At 40.6% G+C, this 15,305-nt stretch overlaps 1 protein-coding gene across 3 annotated transcripts in view; it reads left to right on the plus strand.

Moving 5' to 3' along the window:
* Positions 1-15,305, plus strand: part of CNTNAP4 (contactin associated protein family member 4) — a 2,124,586-nt gene that overhangs the window by 1,023,951 nt on the left and 1,085,330 nt on the right. For all 3 annotated transcript variants that reach the window (XM_069227637.1, XM_069227632.1, XM_069227640.1), the window contains exon 5: positions 5,419-5,622. In XM_069227637.1, coding sequence (XP_069083738.1) covers positions 5,419-5,622 — 204 coding nt within the window. The remainder of the gene's footprint in view (positions 1-5,418; positions 5,623-15,305) is intronic.

The raw sequence follows: 15,305 nt of genomic DNA on the forward strand, positions 1-15,305 counted from the left end.
CTATAGATACTACCATTTTAACACATAAATGGGTAGAGCACTTTTCCAACATAAATGGCAATCATGTTGAACCTGATGGCCACATGGAGACAGTACTGTGTAAACCATCCGTAGATGGCATGCAGCTCAGATTATTAACTCTTAAAAAGGTCAGCCACTCATTAGAACAGTGCACCAGAGACAAGGTCCCCGGTCCCGATCGGGTGCCAGTTGATCTCTTCCTGGTAAATTTTGATTTATGGGCTCTATTATTAACGAACATCTGTTATTGCTGGCCCACCAAAATCATGGTCAAACTCCATTCTAGTCCTTTTATTCAAAAAGGGCTATAGCGCAGAACCCATGGTGTTACAATCCAATTCCCTTAATCAATTCGATGAGTAATGTCAAGGTCGGGATAATACTGAATTGGCTGGAAACCTGGGTGGTAGAAAAGAGCAGCTTCTCTGATGTACAGTATGGATTTAGATATGGCCTTGGCACCGTGGAGCAGTGTCCTAATCTCCACTTGGTCTTCAGCAAATATATCATGGTGAAGAAAGAAAGTCTCCATTTAGCTTTAATGGATTTAACCTTAGCTTTTGACTGGTTGGATAGAGGAAAACTCTTGCATAAAATGATAGAAATGTGAATTGAAATGGCACTAGTTCACTTCGTAGCTCAGCTACATGAATATGTAACAGGATGCGTAAGGTAGGGGCAAATAGAGAATGCACCTCTCCCATTATAATGAAGCATGGAGTGAGGCAAGGTTGTGTACTGGCACCATTTCTTTTCTGCCTGTACATACATGATTTAGACAAATACTTTATCCTTAGGGAAGCAGTTTCGGCGAAGGCGGACTCCAGGAAGATCCTTATCCAGCTTTATGAGAACAATTGTGTTCTACTGTCAATAACTGGTGTGTGCTTACAAAAACTGTGGAATAGATGTGTCCTATTTATGAGTGATGTGGGCCTAAAAACTAATATTTCTAAATCACATATTGTAGTAGGTAAAACATGCTCCAGACTGAGGCCACACTATATTAATGCTGAAAAACCTCTTTATATTCCAACATTCACTTATCTAGGCATACCATTTGACAAAAAAGGTACATGGTCAAGTGTAATTAAGGTCAGAAAGTTACGTTTTGACCAAACAGTTGAGGAGCTCTTTAGATTTGCAGGGATGCTGGGCTCCAAACCTTTGGAAGTTATGATTTATGGGGGGGAGGATGGCATACTGCGATACTTCCAGCATACAGGTGGATGACAACATTTTTTGAGAAGTCTCTATCTAGTCTGTTCCTATTAGCCTCCCTATATTTCTTTGCCACATGGATTTAGGTCTGGTGAGTTTAGAAGATTGTATTAAGCTAGCAACTTTGATGTTATGGCATGCAATCTGGTCCAAACAGACAACCTCTCTCAGTCAACAAATAATCAAGGATTGTCTATGTCTGGATAAGCATTTAGTGGCTGAGATATGTTAAATCCCAACTTCCAATGTTAGGGAGAGCTGGCTGATTTTACACTCTACAGGATATTACTTCTAAGCACCACCTGAAACAAGATTTCCTCGTTGCATGTAAAAAGATGAAGAGAGTGTTCAAAGATGAGAACGAAGAGGGTGTCCGATTACAGTTCTTTAGTAACTTCAGATTTTATGAAACCGTATCTTCTTTTCTTATTCAGGCACTCATAAAGATTTTATCTAATAAGGTTTAGGTTCAACATAGCCCATTTTTGGTTGTGTGCACTCGCAATGCATATCTTGATTCTGCACTTGATCCTTGCCCTTGCGAATCATTTTCAAGACAGTTTATCTTGCATTTTCTCTTTTTTTTTGCAAATTGTATGCTGCACCTAGAAAATAACTTTTGATTCTGTTATTGAGGACATTTTAAGCTGTAGGCTAACACTGTTTTATTTGCAGCTTTTACAGATGGAATGTATTTGCATAATGATTTATACATTTATTGCAGCAATCATGAAAGTGAAGAACCTAGTGTAGAAATAAGTGCTCCCGCGGTAATGAAGTCTGATCGCATCTGTTACACCCAAAACGCAAAATTTGTAGTTATGATTTTTAACTAAGAAATTGATCATTCGAGCGAGTTTTGATTATCATGATTATTCTGAATATATCAGTTATTTTTCTGTGTATAAGGGTATTTTTATTTCCACTGGAGGGACGGCTGATCAGATTGAGTTTAGGGTAATTAGGAGCAGTTTGTTCATGTTTTTGTTTACATTTGTACACAACACTTTGTGTTCTTAAATATTAAGATGGACTGGTTGAGGAGAGGGAAATGCTAAACTATGGCCCATATTCATACTTTTGTAGCACCGCATTTGCTTCATCTTTTGATGCATAAGCGGCGCAAAATTACAAAATACAGGGGCATATTTATACTCTGTTTGCGCTGGATTTGCGTCATTTTCTTTTACGCAAATCCGGTGCAATCTCAACTCCATATTTATACTTTGGCGCTAGACCCGCCCAGCGCCAAAGTTATGGAGATTGAGACATTTTTTGGACGTGAAAACCTACCTTGCGCTAATGACATGCAAAGTAGGCGTTCCCCTGAAAAAAATTAGACTGAGGCATGTGCGCCTTATTTATCCTTCCGCCTCATTTTGACACACAGGAGGAGGTGGGCCTTTAAAAATGGCAACCAGCCGGATGTGCGCCGTTTTTTAAGGCCTGGGTCAGGGCAGGCGTTAAGGGACCTGTGGGCTCATCTCCATGGTCTCCGATCATGGAAGCAGTCCACGGGTGCGCTTCCCTGACCCTAGGGACACCCCCTGCCACCCTAGCCCACTCCTGGAGGACACCCATGGATGGGGGGACCCATCCATGGTGAGTGCAGGTAAGTATATATATATATATATTTTTTTTTAAGTGGCATAGGGGGGCCTAACTTGCCCCCCCCCCTATATGCCACTGTGCCCAATGGCCATGCCCAGGGGACAGAAGTCCCCTGGGCATGGCCATTGGGCAAGGGGGCATGAATCCTGTCTTTGCTAACACAGGAGCCATTTCCATGGGGATTGTGCATCAAAAAATGACGCTAGTCAGGTTAGAGTAATTTTTTTTTACTCTAACCTGACTTGCACAATTCTTTGACGCACAACCCCCAGTCTTCCCTATGCCTCCGCTGCCCGGATAGCGTAATTTATTTTGACGCTAACCAGGCCGCAGCGCCGGCTAACGTCATTCCTTAAATATGACGCCCGGCTGGTGCGTTGGAATGGCGGTAGCCGGCGTTACACTTTTTGAAGCAAACCTGCGCTAGCACATGTTTGTGTCAAAAGTATAAATATGGGCCACAACTGTATTTTGTACGTTTGTGCCGCTTTGCGTAAAAAAAAACGCTAATGCGGCGCTAAAAAAGTATAAATATGGGCCTATGTAAGGGCCCCATATTTACCTATGCAGTACGCATTTTTAGAGGTTACTATTATTTTCTAAGATTGAAATACTGTATTGATTTGTGATTTTAATCTAAAATGTTTTGCTGTGAGATAATTTTAGCGTTGAATTAATGTTTATGATATTTTATGTTTTTTTTTTTAACTGAATAAAGATTGATGAACTGAATTGAACTGCCCCAGGCAGATCCCACTAAACATGGCAGGTATCGCAATTTAGAGGGGTAGGAGAGAACACAGGGAAAGGCAAATTTTCTTGTGTATCGCTACAGGATTCGTTGTCCACGCTAATTTAATAAACACATGATATTGCGTTTGAAAGTTGTCCGTAAATGCCCTTGCGTATTATATGTTGGTGAGTGCTGTCAAGGAAAATCTGTGCACCCCGGTAGATGCAAAATTGTAGTACTATCTCTATGTTTGTGGAATATCTCAGGTTTTGGTTTTCAAAATCTAGTTATCCTAGCTTTTACACTTTTGAGCCCGAATTGAGCCCATGGTGTTTTTAAAAGCCGTTCGCAGGCCTTGCCCATGTTTTAAGTCATTTAAACAAATTAAAAGTAAGCTAATGAAATAATAAACAGTCTCTAATTATATAGAGTCGAATGGCTGTACCTAGAGGAAGAGGAAGGAGATAAGTTGGTTTAGCTAACATTAAACAATGCTTGGTGAAACCAGATATGCAGAAGTCAAAAATCGATCCATAAATTACCACAGCCATCACAATCACGCAGGCTACACGTTACATTTACGGTTGCAAATAACTCGTAGCTTCTGCACATTAGCGTTCCCAAGGCCAGAACATTTTTCACCACTTATGGCTAAAATACAACCATGTTATTGCCACTAATAAAATAGGTACTAACGCCGCATTTTGGAGGAACGAGAAATGTCTGAGGTAATAGGATTGTCACACACGTGACTGTGCAAAATACTGTCTGTGACTCTCCAGAGCCGGTGGAGGTTTATTGCAATATAAACACGCAATTCATCATTTTCGTTGACACCATGTTCTGCTATTACCTAGTATAGGACATCTCCGCCATTTCTATTCTCCTCATGAGAGCATGTTGTTTTTATGATTTGTGCGTAATGTTTATTCATTGTTTCACTTTTTTTTAGCAGTGCAATATATTTATTAAAACACATAGGTGACAGAAGGTGCTCTTACAAAATACGCACACCAGTTAAAACCACAACGGGAGATTTACTCCATTAGAATAGAACATGAAGTGGACTTATGTTTCTGGTAGCAAGGCCCCTGGCAACTCGTTTAGCTTGAAATGTAGCTGTGGTAATAATTTCACAGTGTATTTACATTGCTTCGTTCAAGAATATTGAGTGAACTAAAAAATGAGCTTAGTCCCAATTTTAGCAAGTTATCCCCACATCTTCATTCTATTTATAACTGCTTCTTTCAGTGACTATTATTAACTCGTGTTTGTCTTCGTGAAGTGATTTTTTTAGTACGGCTTTGTGTTATCAATCTTGGCTTCAATATAAAATTGATTTGGACTGGCATGATTTGAGATTATTTGGGCTGAATCGCAATTGTATTTTTGCAAGAAAAATGGATGGGGTTGACCTTGAAAATGACTAGCTTTTCTCGTCACGTGAAGGAAGGTGCACTTTATTAAAGCAGAAGTCAACCTGATATCGATGTATATAGAGTTCAAAATTGAGAAATTACACAAACCTATTTGCCCTTCTTTGGCACTATTTACGTTATCTATCAGGCGCAGAAAGAGTTTGATTTCTTCCTCACTCTGAAACAGGCTATTCCATTGACCTCTGATTTTACCAAGATGTCTTTCCAGCAATACATTTAATGTGTTGCAGAAAAGTCTGCTGGAGAATAAACTACCTCTGAGTTTGTACCCGCTGATAACAAGGCACTGTATAATATCGAAATGTGTTTTTTAATAGCTTCTCTTAAATGGCCGGAAAGAGTGTGAGACATTTTTATTTTCAAGTAATCATATTTTTATTCTTCCATTTCTAGGTTCTGACGTTGTATATTTTGATGGACAAAGCTGCCTCCTCTATCGATTTAATCAGAAATCAACGAGTACTACGAAAGATGTGATATCGTTGAAGTTTAAAACAACGCAACGTGATGGGATTTTACTTCACGGAGGAGAGCAGAATGGAGACCACATTACACTGCTGCTTATGCAGGGCTCGCTTTCTTTACTAATCAACATAGGTAACTATGGCAGTAGAACTTTCAGCCTGTTGTCATGCTGAATTGTTTTATAGAATGAATGGCTTACTAATAAACTGAAAGCGTCTCGCAGTGGGGGATATTTCAAAATCCTCAAGTGTACAAAAATGTGATTACGATAGAAAATTCCTCATAATGATTCGCAGAACCATTATTTAAGGAATGTTGTGATCATAAATTGCATTTACTAGGACCTAGTCACAAACAGCCTTCTGTAGTACCAGAAAAGGTAAGTGCTACTATTCATGTACTAAAATATAGGATTCACAAACCTAATTAAGGACACCTCCGTGCCTCCTATATTTTTTATGTGGAGATCTCCACCAACATGATAGTGATGTCCCCACAGGTAAGAATACAATTTAGGTGTAAATGTGGGTGGTACCAGTGGTAGAGGTAGGAAAATGGGAACAATTATTAAAAAACAGAAGGCTTTCAGGGAGAGGCATGCTAATATAAACACATGCCGAAAAAAAGAGTAAAATCTTTGCTATTCACAAAACTATACTTCTAATAAAGGTCATTAAACAGGTATAAATGTGCTTGTGCCCACCCCTGGAGTACGTCTAGCACCATACACAGCCGCACACTTCAATAGGAAATAACGGAGACTGGGACTTAAAGTAACATCCCATAGAAAATAATGTGGACATATTGCAATATTTCAACTTCAATATGTACGTGAGAGTTAAAATATACAAAATTAATAATTACATGTGCTAATATTTTAAAAAATAATCACACTTTTCTAAACTTTAATTAACAAATAAAATATAATTTACATTAATGAGACATATAACTATTAATTAAACAAATGTGTCACATTTTAGTCAGAAATAAACATGAAGGAAGATTAAAACATCTTATGTTTAAAATAAATATTTATACACTGAATTAATATATTTAAAATATTAAAATATTTATTAACATTGATTTTGATGAGTTGCTTGGCTGTAATATTTACATTTGTTACTTCTAGGTAAGGAATAAATATAATTGTATATTTAAAAATTATGTTTTACAATAAATATTTCTAACAGTTAAAAAAAAATAGTAAACTTAATTAATTTCCCTTATACTATCCTTTGCAAGAGCCCAACATGGCCTGTGGGAAACGTTTGTGATGCCGGCATAATTTCTTTTATTTCACATTACGCTCCTTATGCGAAATTCCCATAATTGTGTCATTTTTCCTGGTCACATAAATAAGAACTATTCAGGTAAAAATCCTATCACAGGAGCATGGGAACAATGTGATTCATCAGAATTTCAGCTGCTGTTGTTCATAGCAGTGTTTTTGTCCTCACGCCCGTCATGGACATTGAAATGGAAAAAACATATCAAAGTGATAACTCCAATTCAGAGGAATAACAGTAAAGTTAAATTCATCAACATTGTTCCAAAGAACTTAATTTAGAGGGTTGCTCTTAATATACAGATTATCAACTGCATTACTATGTAGATGTTTTCTAACTTAGAGGGAATCCTATGGATGTTGTCATCCTGCCATAAACTAAAATCACCTTAAAGAATCATCTAGTTTGCATGTAATGAATTTCACAATTTATATTGTATTAATTTAGTGTTAAATGTTTTATGGCTAGAGGAGGGATATATGAGAATAACCAGAAAGACATTCTGGTTCTTTAGGGCTGTCTTAGCAGTAAATTCTGAAAATAATACATTTGAAATAAGTTGGGGGAAGACATAAAACGTGAACAACAAGCATCTCTATCAACACCACTGCAGCTTCTCTGAAGCCATCATCAAAAACTCAAATGGGTTCTTTAGAGTACAAACAATCACAAAGAAATATCCTCTTCCAGAGAACTAAAAAACAGCAGTGCTGTATTCCTTGAACTAGAATGCATCAACTCTGTCATCTTCCACTCACAAATCCTATCTGATAGTCTTGCAAACTATTTGATCACCAAACCATCTGCACATTGAGCACAATAATGTAAACACTCTCACATCATACACCACTCAAGACTCAGGGGCATATTTATACTCTGTTTGTGCCAGATTTGCGTCATTTGTTTTTACGCAAATCTGGCGCAAACTTAACTCCATATTTATACTTTGGAGCTAGACATGTCTAGCGCCAAATTTATGGAGTTTGAGTCATTTTTTCTCATCTTAATGAGATGCAAGGTAGGCGTTCTAGGGCAAAAAATTACTCTATACCTTTGCGCCTTATTTATACTGCTGTGCAAAAATGATGCACGGGAGGGGTGTGCCTTAAAAAATGACTCTAAACCAGTTTAGAGTCATTTTTTAACGCCTGGGTCAGGGCAGGCGTTAAGGGACCTGTGGGCTCATTTCCATGGTCTCTGACCATGGAAGCAGTTCACAGGTGCCACTCCTACATGCCATTGTGCCTAATTACCATTCCCAGGGGACAGAAGACCCCTGGGCATGGAGATGGGCAGGGGGGCATGACTCCTGTCTTTGCTAAGACAGGAGTCATTTCCATGGGGGCTGTGAGTCGAAAAATGACGCTAGTCAGGTTTGAGCCAATATTTTTGACTCTAACCTGACTTGCACCATTTTTTGACGCACAACCCCCATTCTTCCCTACGCCTCCTCTGCCCGGTTAGAGTCATTTATTTTAACGCTAACCAGGCCGCGTTGCCGGCTAACGTCATTCCATAAATAAGGCACCCGTCTGGCGTGTTGTAATGGTGTTGGCCGTCGGTAAACGTTTTGATGCAAATCTCCACTTGCGCTGATTTGCGTCAAAAAGTATAAATATGGGCCTCAATTCCCTAGTCTCAAAGTTATATTCCACAGAATCAGTTTACTCAAGAAGAATAACCTTCAATTGTTTATGAAGCAATCTGGCACAACTCGCTCTCCTGCACTAAACAGGGCATCAATGACATTCTACTCACTATGGTAACAGAATATACAGCCAAAACCATTGTCAACTCCTCCTTTTTGTCTGGCAACTTTCATAGTTAACTGAAGATATGAAATATCAAACCCATTCTTTAGAAACAAAATCCCAGCCATTCACTGGCACACCCATTGAAAGGCCATTGCTCACTAAGGTATCAGCCTTCCTCGGAAAAAACACCAACATGATTTCTTACTGTCACACAGGTTTATAACTTGGATGAAGCACAGAATCCTCCCTTATTTCTGCATAGGACATCTGGAAGCCCACATGGGAATCACTGCATTTTAACCTCACTTAATACAACTACATTAATGACACTCAGACCATCCTGACTATGAAAAGTGACTCATGCCTTGTGCCCCAGGTCCGTGCCCTCTCGTGGTGGACTACCGGGGCATTCTGAACCTCATTAAGCTCAAATCCTCCAAGATTGGAATCCTTACTTGTAGAATTTGGTTCCTTCACCACCCCACAATCTTTTTACCCCACAAAATAAGACACACCACCACTGCCTTTGTATCCTCCCATTACATTTACACCATTAGATTTTTCCAAGGGGCAAACATCTAAATACACAACAGTCTAGAGAATGTCCAGAATGCTGGTGCCAGAGAGTTTCTACACCTCAGCATCCATGAATGCATCCATGACCATACCACACCTATTCTCCAAGTTCCTTGCTCGAGTTTTAATAAATTGCAAGACAAATTTAATTGGAATTTTTTACATTGACTATGAAGACATTGGAAACATTTTCCTACACCATATACTTTGGATCTAGCATTTATCAAGGTCTGCTCTTTTTCCTGAGCATTTACGGGTTCATGAAGCCTTGAAGGGGTGTAACTACTTTGCATTAGAGCAATACAATCTTTGCATCTCTTCCCTAGCATGAATTAGGCACCTACACAATGGTCTAGATGTCCAAAATGTGACCAAGAGCTATCGGTTTCCAATTACTAAAAAGCCCCAGTGTGTGGGTTACTCAAATCATTATGTTACTGTATAAACTGTTGTTGAATACGTCACAACACTAACATACAGTATACCATTTCTATGTAACAAACAGGTAGCCTTTTATTCTATCCATAAGGCAGTGAGATTACCACTTGATCCACGAGTGTCCAAGTTGCTTATGCCTTTAAAAATGTCATGCTTTACCAACAAAGTCTAGAAAAAACCATGAGCCGATTGCTCCTCAGCCTTGATTTCTTGAAACATGACCAATGGTAAATATAAGGATTGACATATGTCATGAGCTTTATCCAAATCTACTCAAAGTTCCCCTTTGCAGGAAGCACTCAATTCTGGAGTCGGTTCTTTTAATGGACTAAAAGACAAGCTCATGTTACATGTCATTTTCAAGAGCCCGGAGGAAACTTAAATTGGGTCCCAGCTTACACTGAAATTCATTTCCTATGCATCTGCCTGTTAAATAGGTGCATACACAACTATACTTTGACATATATTTTGGACAGACTAATCCAAGTAAACAGCCCAAAAGTATGAAATACATTATTCATTTGATTTAAGGCGAGGACCTACATGTTTGCATCCTGTCATGCCACATTTCCTTGCCTGTATTCCTTGTTGGGATTACCCTTTTGTCAAGGAGGGAGGGTGTACATTTATGGGAAAACAATCTAGAGACTGTCATGCTCTGGATTTTGGAAGTGTTAGAACTGTCTCCCACTTCCTCGTGCTATGAAACCTCTGCAGTTTACCCAGTGTCCTCCCATGCATTAGCAGTTGGCTGCACTGTGGAATTCACTGAAGATTTTCTGAACACCAGGGAAGGTGAGAGAGCTCTCTGCCAGAAGCTCTGAGCTGTTAACCTGTGCACCCAGACCACCGACAATCTTTCCCCTGCCAGTAAAAATCAGACAGCAATTTACTAACATCCATTTCTCACAGGGATTGGCAGTTGAGTGACAGGGGTGAATGAGGGATACCACAATCTCACTGATGTATCTACAGACACTTAATAATTGACGGCTGGGTAAACAGTGATGATATCTTGATGGACTGTGCCTACAGCCTCCCACCATTAAGGTATAGATGTAAACCATCAAACAGAACATAATAGTCTGAATGGTAATCTTAAATACACCCTATTCTCACTGCAGTTATCATCTGAGTGTCAATACAGTACATACATCTAATTATGCCATACAAAAAAAACACACTGCAGGCTTTTGTGAATGCTTATTAAATGTTATTAAATTGAATCCTCATTATGCCACGTGTTACTGTACATAAACTGTCGATCACGGTCAGAAAGGGCACGTGAGTGTTGTTTTTATCTAAAATGAATACGTGGTTCAGGTACCCCAATTAATAATTAGAAAGGGGGTTATTTGTAAGTTTGTACTAAGGATAGAGATGCAGAGGATCTCTATTTTTTTCACCTTATTGGTGCCTGACGATTGGAGGCAGTACGGGCAACAAGGTCCCTTATCTGAATAGCAGGAGCGAAAAGCTATACCTCACTCTTATGTAGTGTTGAATGCAAGATCGCTGAGTTCGAACTAATCCACTGTGGTATAAATAAAGCACACTACAGTCAGGTATTTTGTTTTATGGTTTTCCACTTTTATGTATATGCCTGCAACTTTTTTCAAAATGGCTTCAGGATTAAAATATCGGAAATATTTTTCTGCGTTGTGTGTTTCAAGGAGCCCCTGACATTTTTTTAAATATATACTTTGCATGCTTCTCCTATGGCGCAGAGATTGAGCTCCACAGATTATGTAAAAAAGTGAAACTACCACATATTTTTGCCAAATGCATTTTCTTGCATATACAGTATGTACTTCCTTTTGTGCCTAAGCGATTACCGCTCACTGATGGAGTTATAAAAAATAATATAAATACCGTGGCACTCAAGGATTATCAGTGGTACAATGTATACGTTCTTGTGCCCTTGCTGCAATACTATCGTCATAGTTGGCGGTTTTAGCAGTGCCTTATGCATGGTACTGTAGATATTAGTGTTGGCAAGCGAGTCCTATGCAATGTTTATAATAATGGATAGCTCTATAGGTATTGATTGTGGCCATATCACTATTAAGCACAGTTTGTGAGAAAACTCTGGTTACAGCACAACCTAAAGGGTTAGCAACAATATTCACAATGGCACAAGGGGAGACTGGCTCGCTACTTCCCTGCTACTCATAGTATCTGACTCTGCTCAATGGTCAATCAATTGCACCCTTTGGATGTTTTCCATAATTTGAATCTAGGCACACAGTTCAGGAATGCAAAGCCTTGTCCTAGAAAAACCTGCAGGTGCCCCTTTATCGGGCATGCCACGATCCACCTCTCTTCAGGGTGGGGCTGGGGAGGGGGAAGTATCTGTTTGACCTTTCTCCAGTGCTTAATCTATAAAAAATAGAGTGCCAGAGTTCTGCACAGAAAACTCGCAACCGGTGCAATTAAACATCAGTGCACCTGACAGGGGCGGCTGGTGTTCAAGGGCTAAAGGGCTGTGTCCCTAGCCTTTTCTGGCCTCTCTAGCGAAGCATATATTTAATTACATGATGAAAGTAAAACATTTTCTGCACAACATTTTCGAGTGAAAGTTGTGCACTTTCAAAAGCCCCACTGTGCCTGCGTGAGTATGTGGCTGAAAGCTGCACAGTAGGGCTGACAGGGCTTGCCCACGCAAAGCCCTTACATTTTCTTAGAACGCAGTGACGTCCCTGGCTTATCTCCTCCTCCACCAGAAGCCCTGATAGTAAATAGCCTGGAGTGTTTTTTGTTCATAAGAAATAGAAAGGGTACACTGTTCCAATGAATGAGGAAGAAGAAAGAGGACCTAATTCTACAGGAGCGAGAACTCTCATGCATCACACTGGATGACTGGCTTCATCATTGGGAAAGCTCCTCGTTAGGCCGGTGCTGCAATGCCTAACGGGCTCCCCGAAGGGGGCTCTTAACCGTGTTGCTCTGAAAGTAGCAGATGGAATCAGATCATATAGGTAAGGTGCCTAGATTCAAGTACCTGAGCAAAATGGAGAGAGGAAGAGTAAAATTGGTTATCCATCGAGAACATTCATCATAAGTTTAATAAGTGTTGATAGGATGGAGACCAAGATTAAAAACAAGGTGGGAGTAAATGGGTGAGTAATAATGCTCACATACTCTCAACAAAAATGCGAGAGGACTAGACCTGTTTTGGTGCCTCTAGTCGTGAGGTCTACATGTTTCACGTCTAGTGGTCCACCCGGATCCATTGACGCTTCATCAGGACCAAGAAAAATAAACAACTTCTCCAAACTATAAATTAGTGCAAACCCAAATAGGGAGGGGGATTCAAAAAACAAAAAAACAAAAAACAGTCACTTAATTATAATTTACTTGTTAGGTCAAAAAAAGGTCGCCGTAAAAAATAAAGAAAACACAAATAGAATTAATGCCCAAAATAAAGTGCACTTGTGAATAAAGTGATTTGGTGCATAATTCGCATAACAGTATAAATAGGGCTTACCATCCCCAGTCTCAGGTTAGAGCTCCTAGGAATCACATGTCAGGAACTGGAACTGACATTCTTTATAAGAGGTAGTCATGAGAAGAATAATGTTATCAACAATATCTCTCAGTAGTTGTGTAAAACGCCAACAAATATTATAATGTCACATACAACCAGTACATACGTTTATAAGGGATGAATTACCCAAAACAATGTCAGTTCTATCATTGCATAATGCGTAAAATGTAAAAATACTTAAATAATGTACGTCAAACATTCGAGAAAATTCAGTATTGTCCAGTTAAAGAACTGAGAAACCCCGTTGTAATGTCGACATCTATTACTCGATTATGCGGTGGAGATAGATGCCCTAAATTGAACTTATCAAGGGTGTTGGTATGGGGCTGTTATCAAAAACGAGTCTCGGATAGGTCAATATTGGGGGTACATAAAGTTCGTCAACGGATCAGTTGCGAACAGACAAACTAGCATGGATTTGTATTAGGAGGAGGACCCATGGTGGGAAGTAAAATAGACCCACTAAACCCAATAGTATGAAAAAAGCACTTACAGTTGTGCCACGTTCGTAGGTCAATTAACCTACCCTCCTAACAGCGTTCCTGAACAAAAGTGGCTGGGCGCTCGACGGAGTGGTAGATAAGCGCAGCGAGAACCCGGAAGAGAATACCGGCTCACACGCATCTCGGCGGTCATAGCAATAAAAAACGGACTCAGTCTTAATTAAAGGGCCGGTGTCACCTATTATGCCTGCACTGCCATTGTTGCGGTAAAGGTGTAGTGTATCAAGCAAACGTGTAATCAAAAAGGTTTGATTATTAAAAAAAACTCTTGTCAGCTGGGATAAACATTAAAAAAAAATATATGAACAATAGAGGGGATGTTGAGCTCTCTGACTTAATCACGTTTAAAGCGAAGACATTTACTTACAGAGGCTCTTTCCAGATTAACAGTGATTAGACACTTAAAGAAACATTCTTTAACTGGAAGGGCCCTAGAGAGAGTCAGCTAAGATGAAAGCAAGGTCCATGGTATTCCATCATTAAGCCCCCGTATAGAGGTCCCTAGTTTGAAGACCCACCGCTGTTCAGTTCTAAAAAGAAAGTCTGGGTCATTCACTCTAGGGGCTTCCGAGATCACCCACCAAAGGTCATCTGGGGTATGAGAGGTGTCTATAAAGTGCGCTCACAGTTTAGTGGTCACCCGGCGACATCTGATATTACTCCTGTGTTCATTAACCCCTTCTGTGCCGCAGACGTAGTGGTTACGTCCTGCGGCACAGTGCTGCTGTGCCGAGGACGTAACCACTACGTCCTCGGCACACAGCCCAGAGGGAGCGCTAGCGCTCCCTCTGTGGGGTTCCCACCCACCCCCCCCAAGTCAGGGATGGAAGGGGAAGCCCTTCCCCTCCCACCCCCGACCCCCCAAACCCCCCATGTGACGTCAGCGCGCGAGCGCGCGCTGATTAGTCACAGGGTCTCCCCCATCGCGTTTTCAATCCCATGGGGGAGGCCCCGAGAGGCTTCAAAGGGAAGGAAATGTATTTCCTTCCCTTTGAAGTCTCTCACAGGTTTCAAAAGCCGGATTGCTTGCAATCCGGCTTTTGAAACCCCACTAGACACCAGGGATTTTTTTTTTTTTCCTTGACATTGGCAAAAGGGAGCGACCCCTTGGGCAAGGGTCGCTCCCAGGGGGGCATTTTTTTAGGAAGGCCTTTTCTGCCCCCCCTGGGGGCAGATTGGCCTATTATTAGGCCGATCTGCCCCCAGGGGGGGCAGAAACCTCTAGGCACCAGGGACCTTTTTTTTTTTTTTTTTTTTTTGTGATGATTTCTTTTTTTTTAGGTGGGGAGCGATCCCTTAGGCAAGGGTCGCTCCCCTACGAGGCAATATATATTTAGGCCATTTCTGCCCCCCTTGGGGGCAGATTGGCCTATTTTGATAAGGCCAATCTGCCCCCAAGGGGGGCAGAAACCATTAGACACCAGGGAGTTTGTTTTTGCGCGCGAATGTCACGCAACGAAGCAACCCCTTTGGCAAGGGTCGCTCCCAGGGGGGGCATTTTTTTGGGAAGGCCTTTTCTGCCACCCCTGGGGACAGATCGGCCTATTATTAGGCCGATCTGCCCCCAGGGGGGGCAGAAACCTCTAGGCACCAGGGATCTTTTTTTTTTTTTTTTTCTTTTTGTTATGTTTTCTTTTTTTTTTAGGTGGGGAGAGACCCCTTAGGCAAGGGTCGCTCCCCTAGGGGGCAAATTATATTTAGGCCATTTCTG

The sequence above is a fragment of the Pleurodeles waltl genome, chromosome 1_1 (genome assembly GCF_031143425.1).
Source record: "Pleurodeles waltl isolate 20211129_DDA chromosome 1_1, aPleWal1.hap1.20221129, whole genome shotgun sequence".
NCBI lineage: Eukaryota > Metazoa > Chordata > Amphibia > Caudata > Salamandridae > Pleurodeles > Pleurodeles waltl.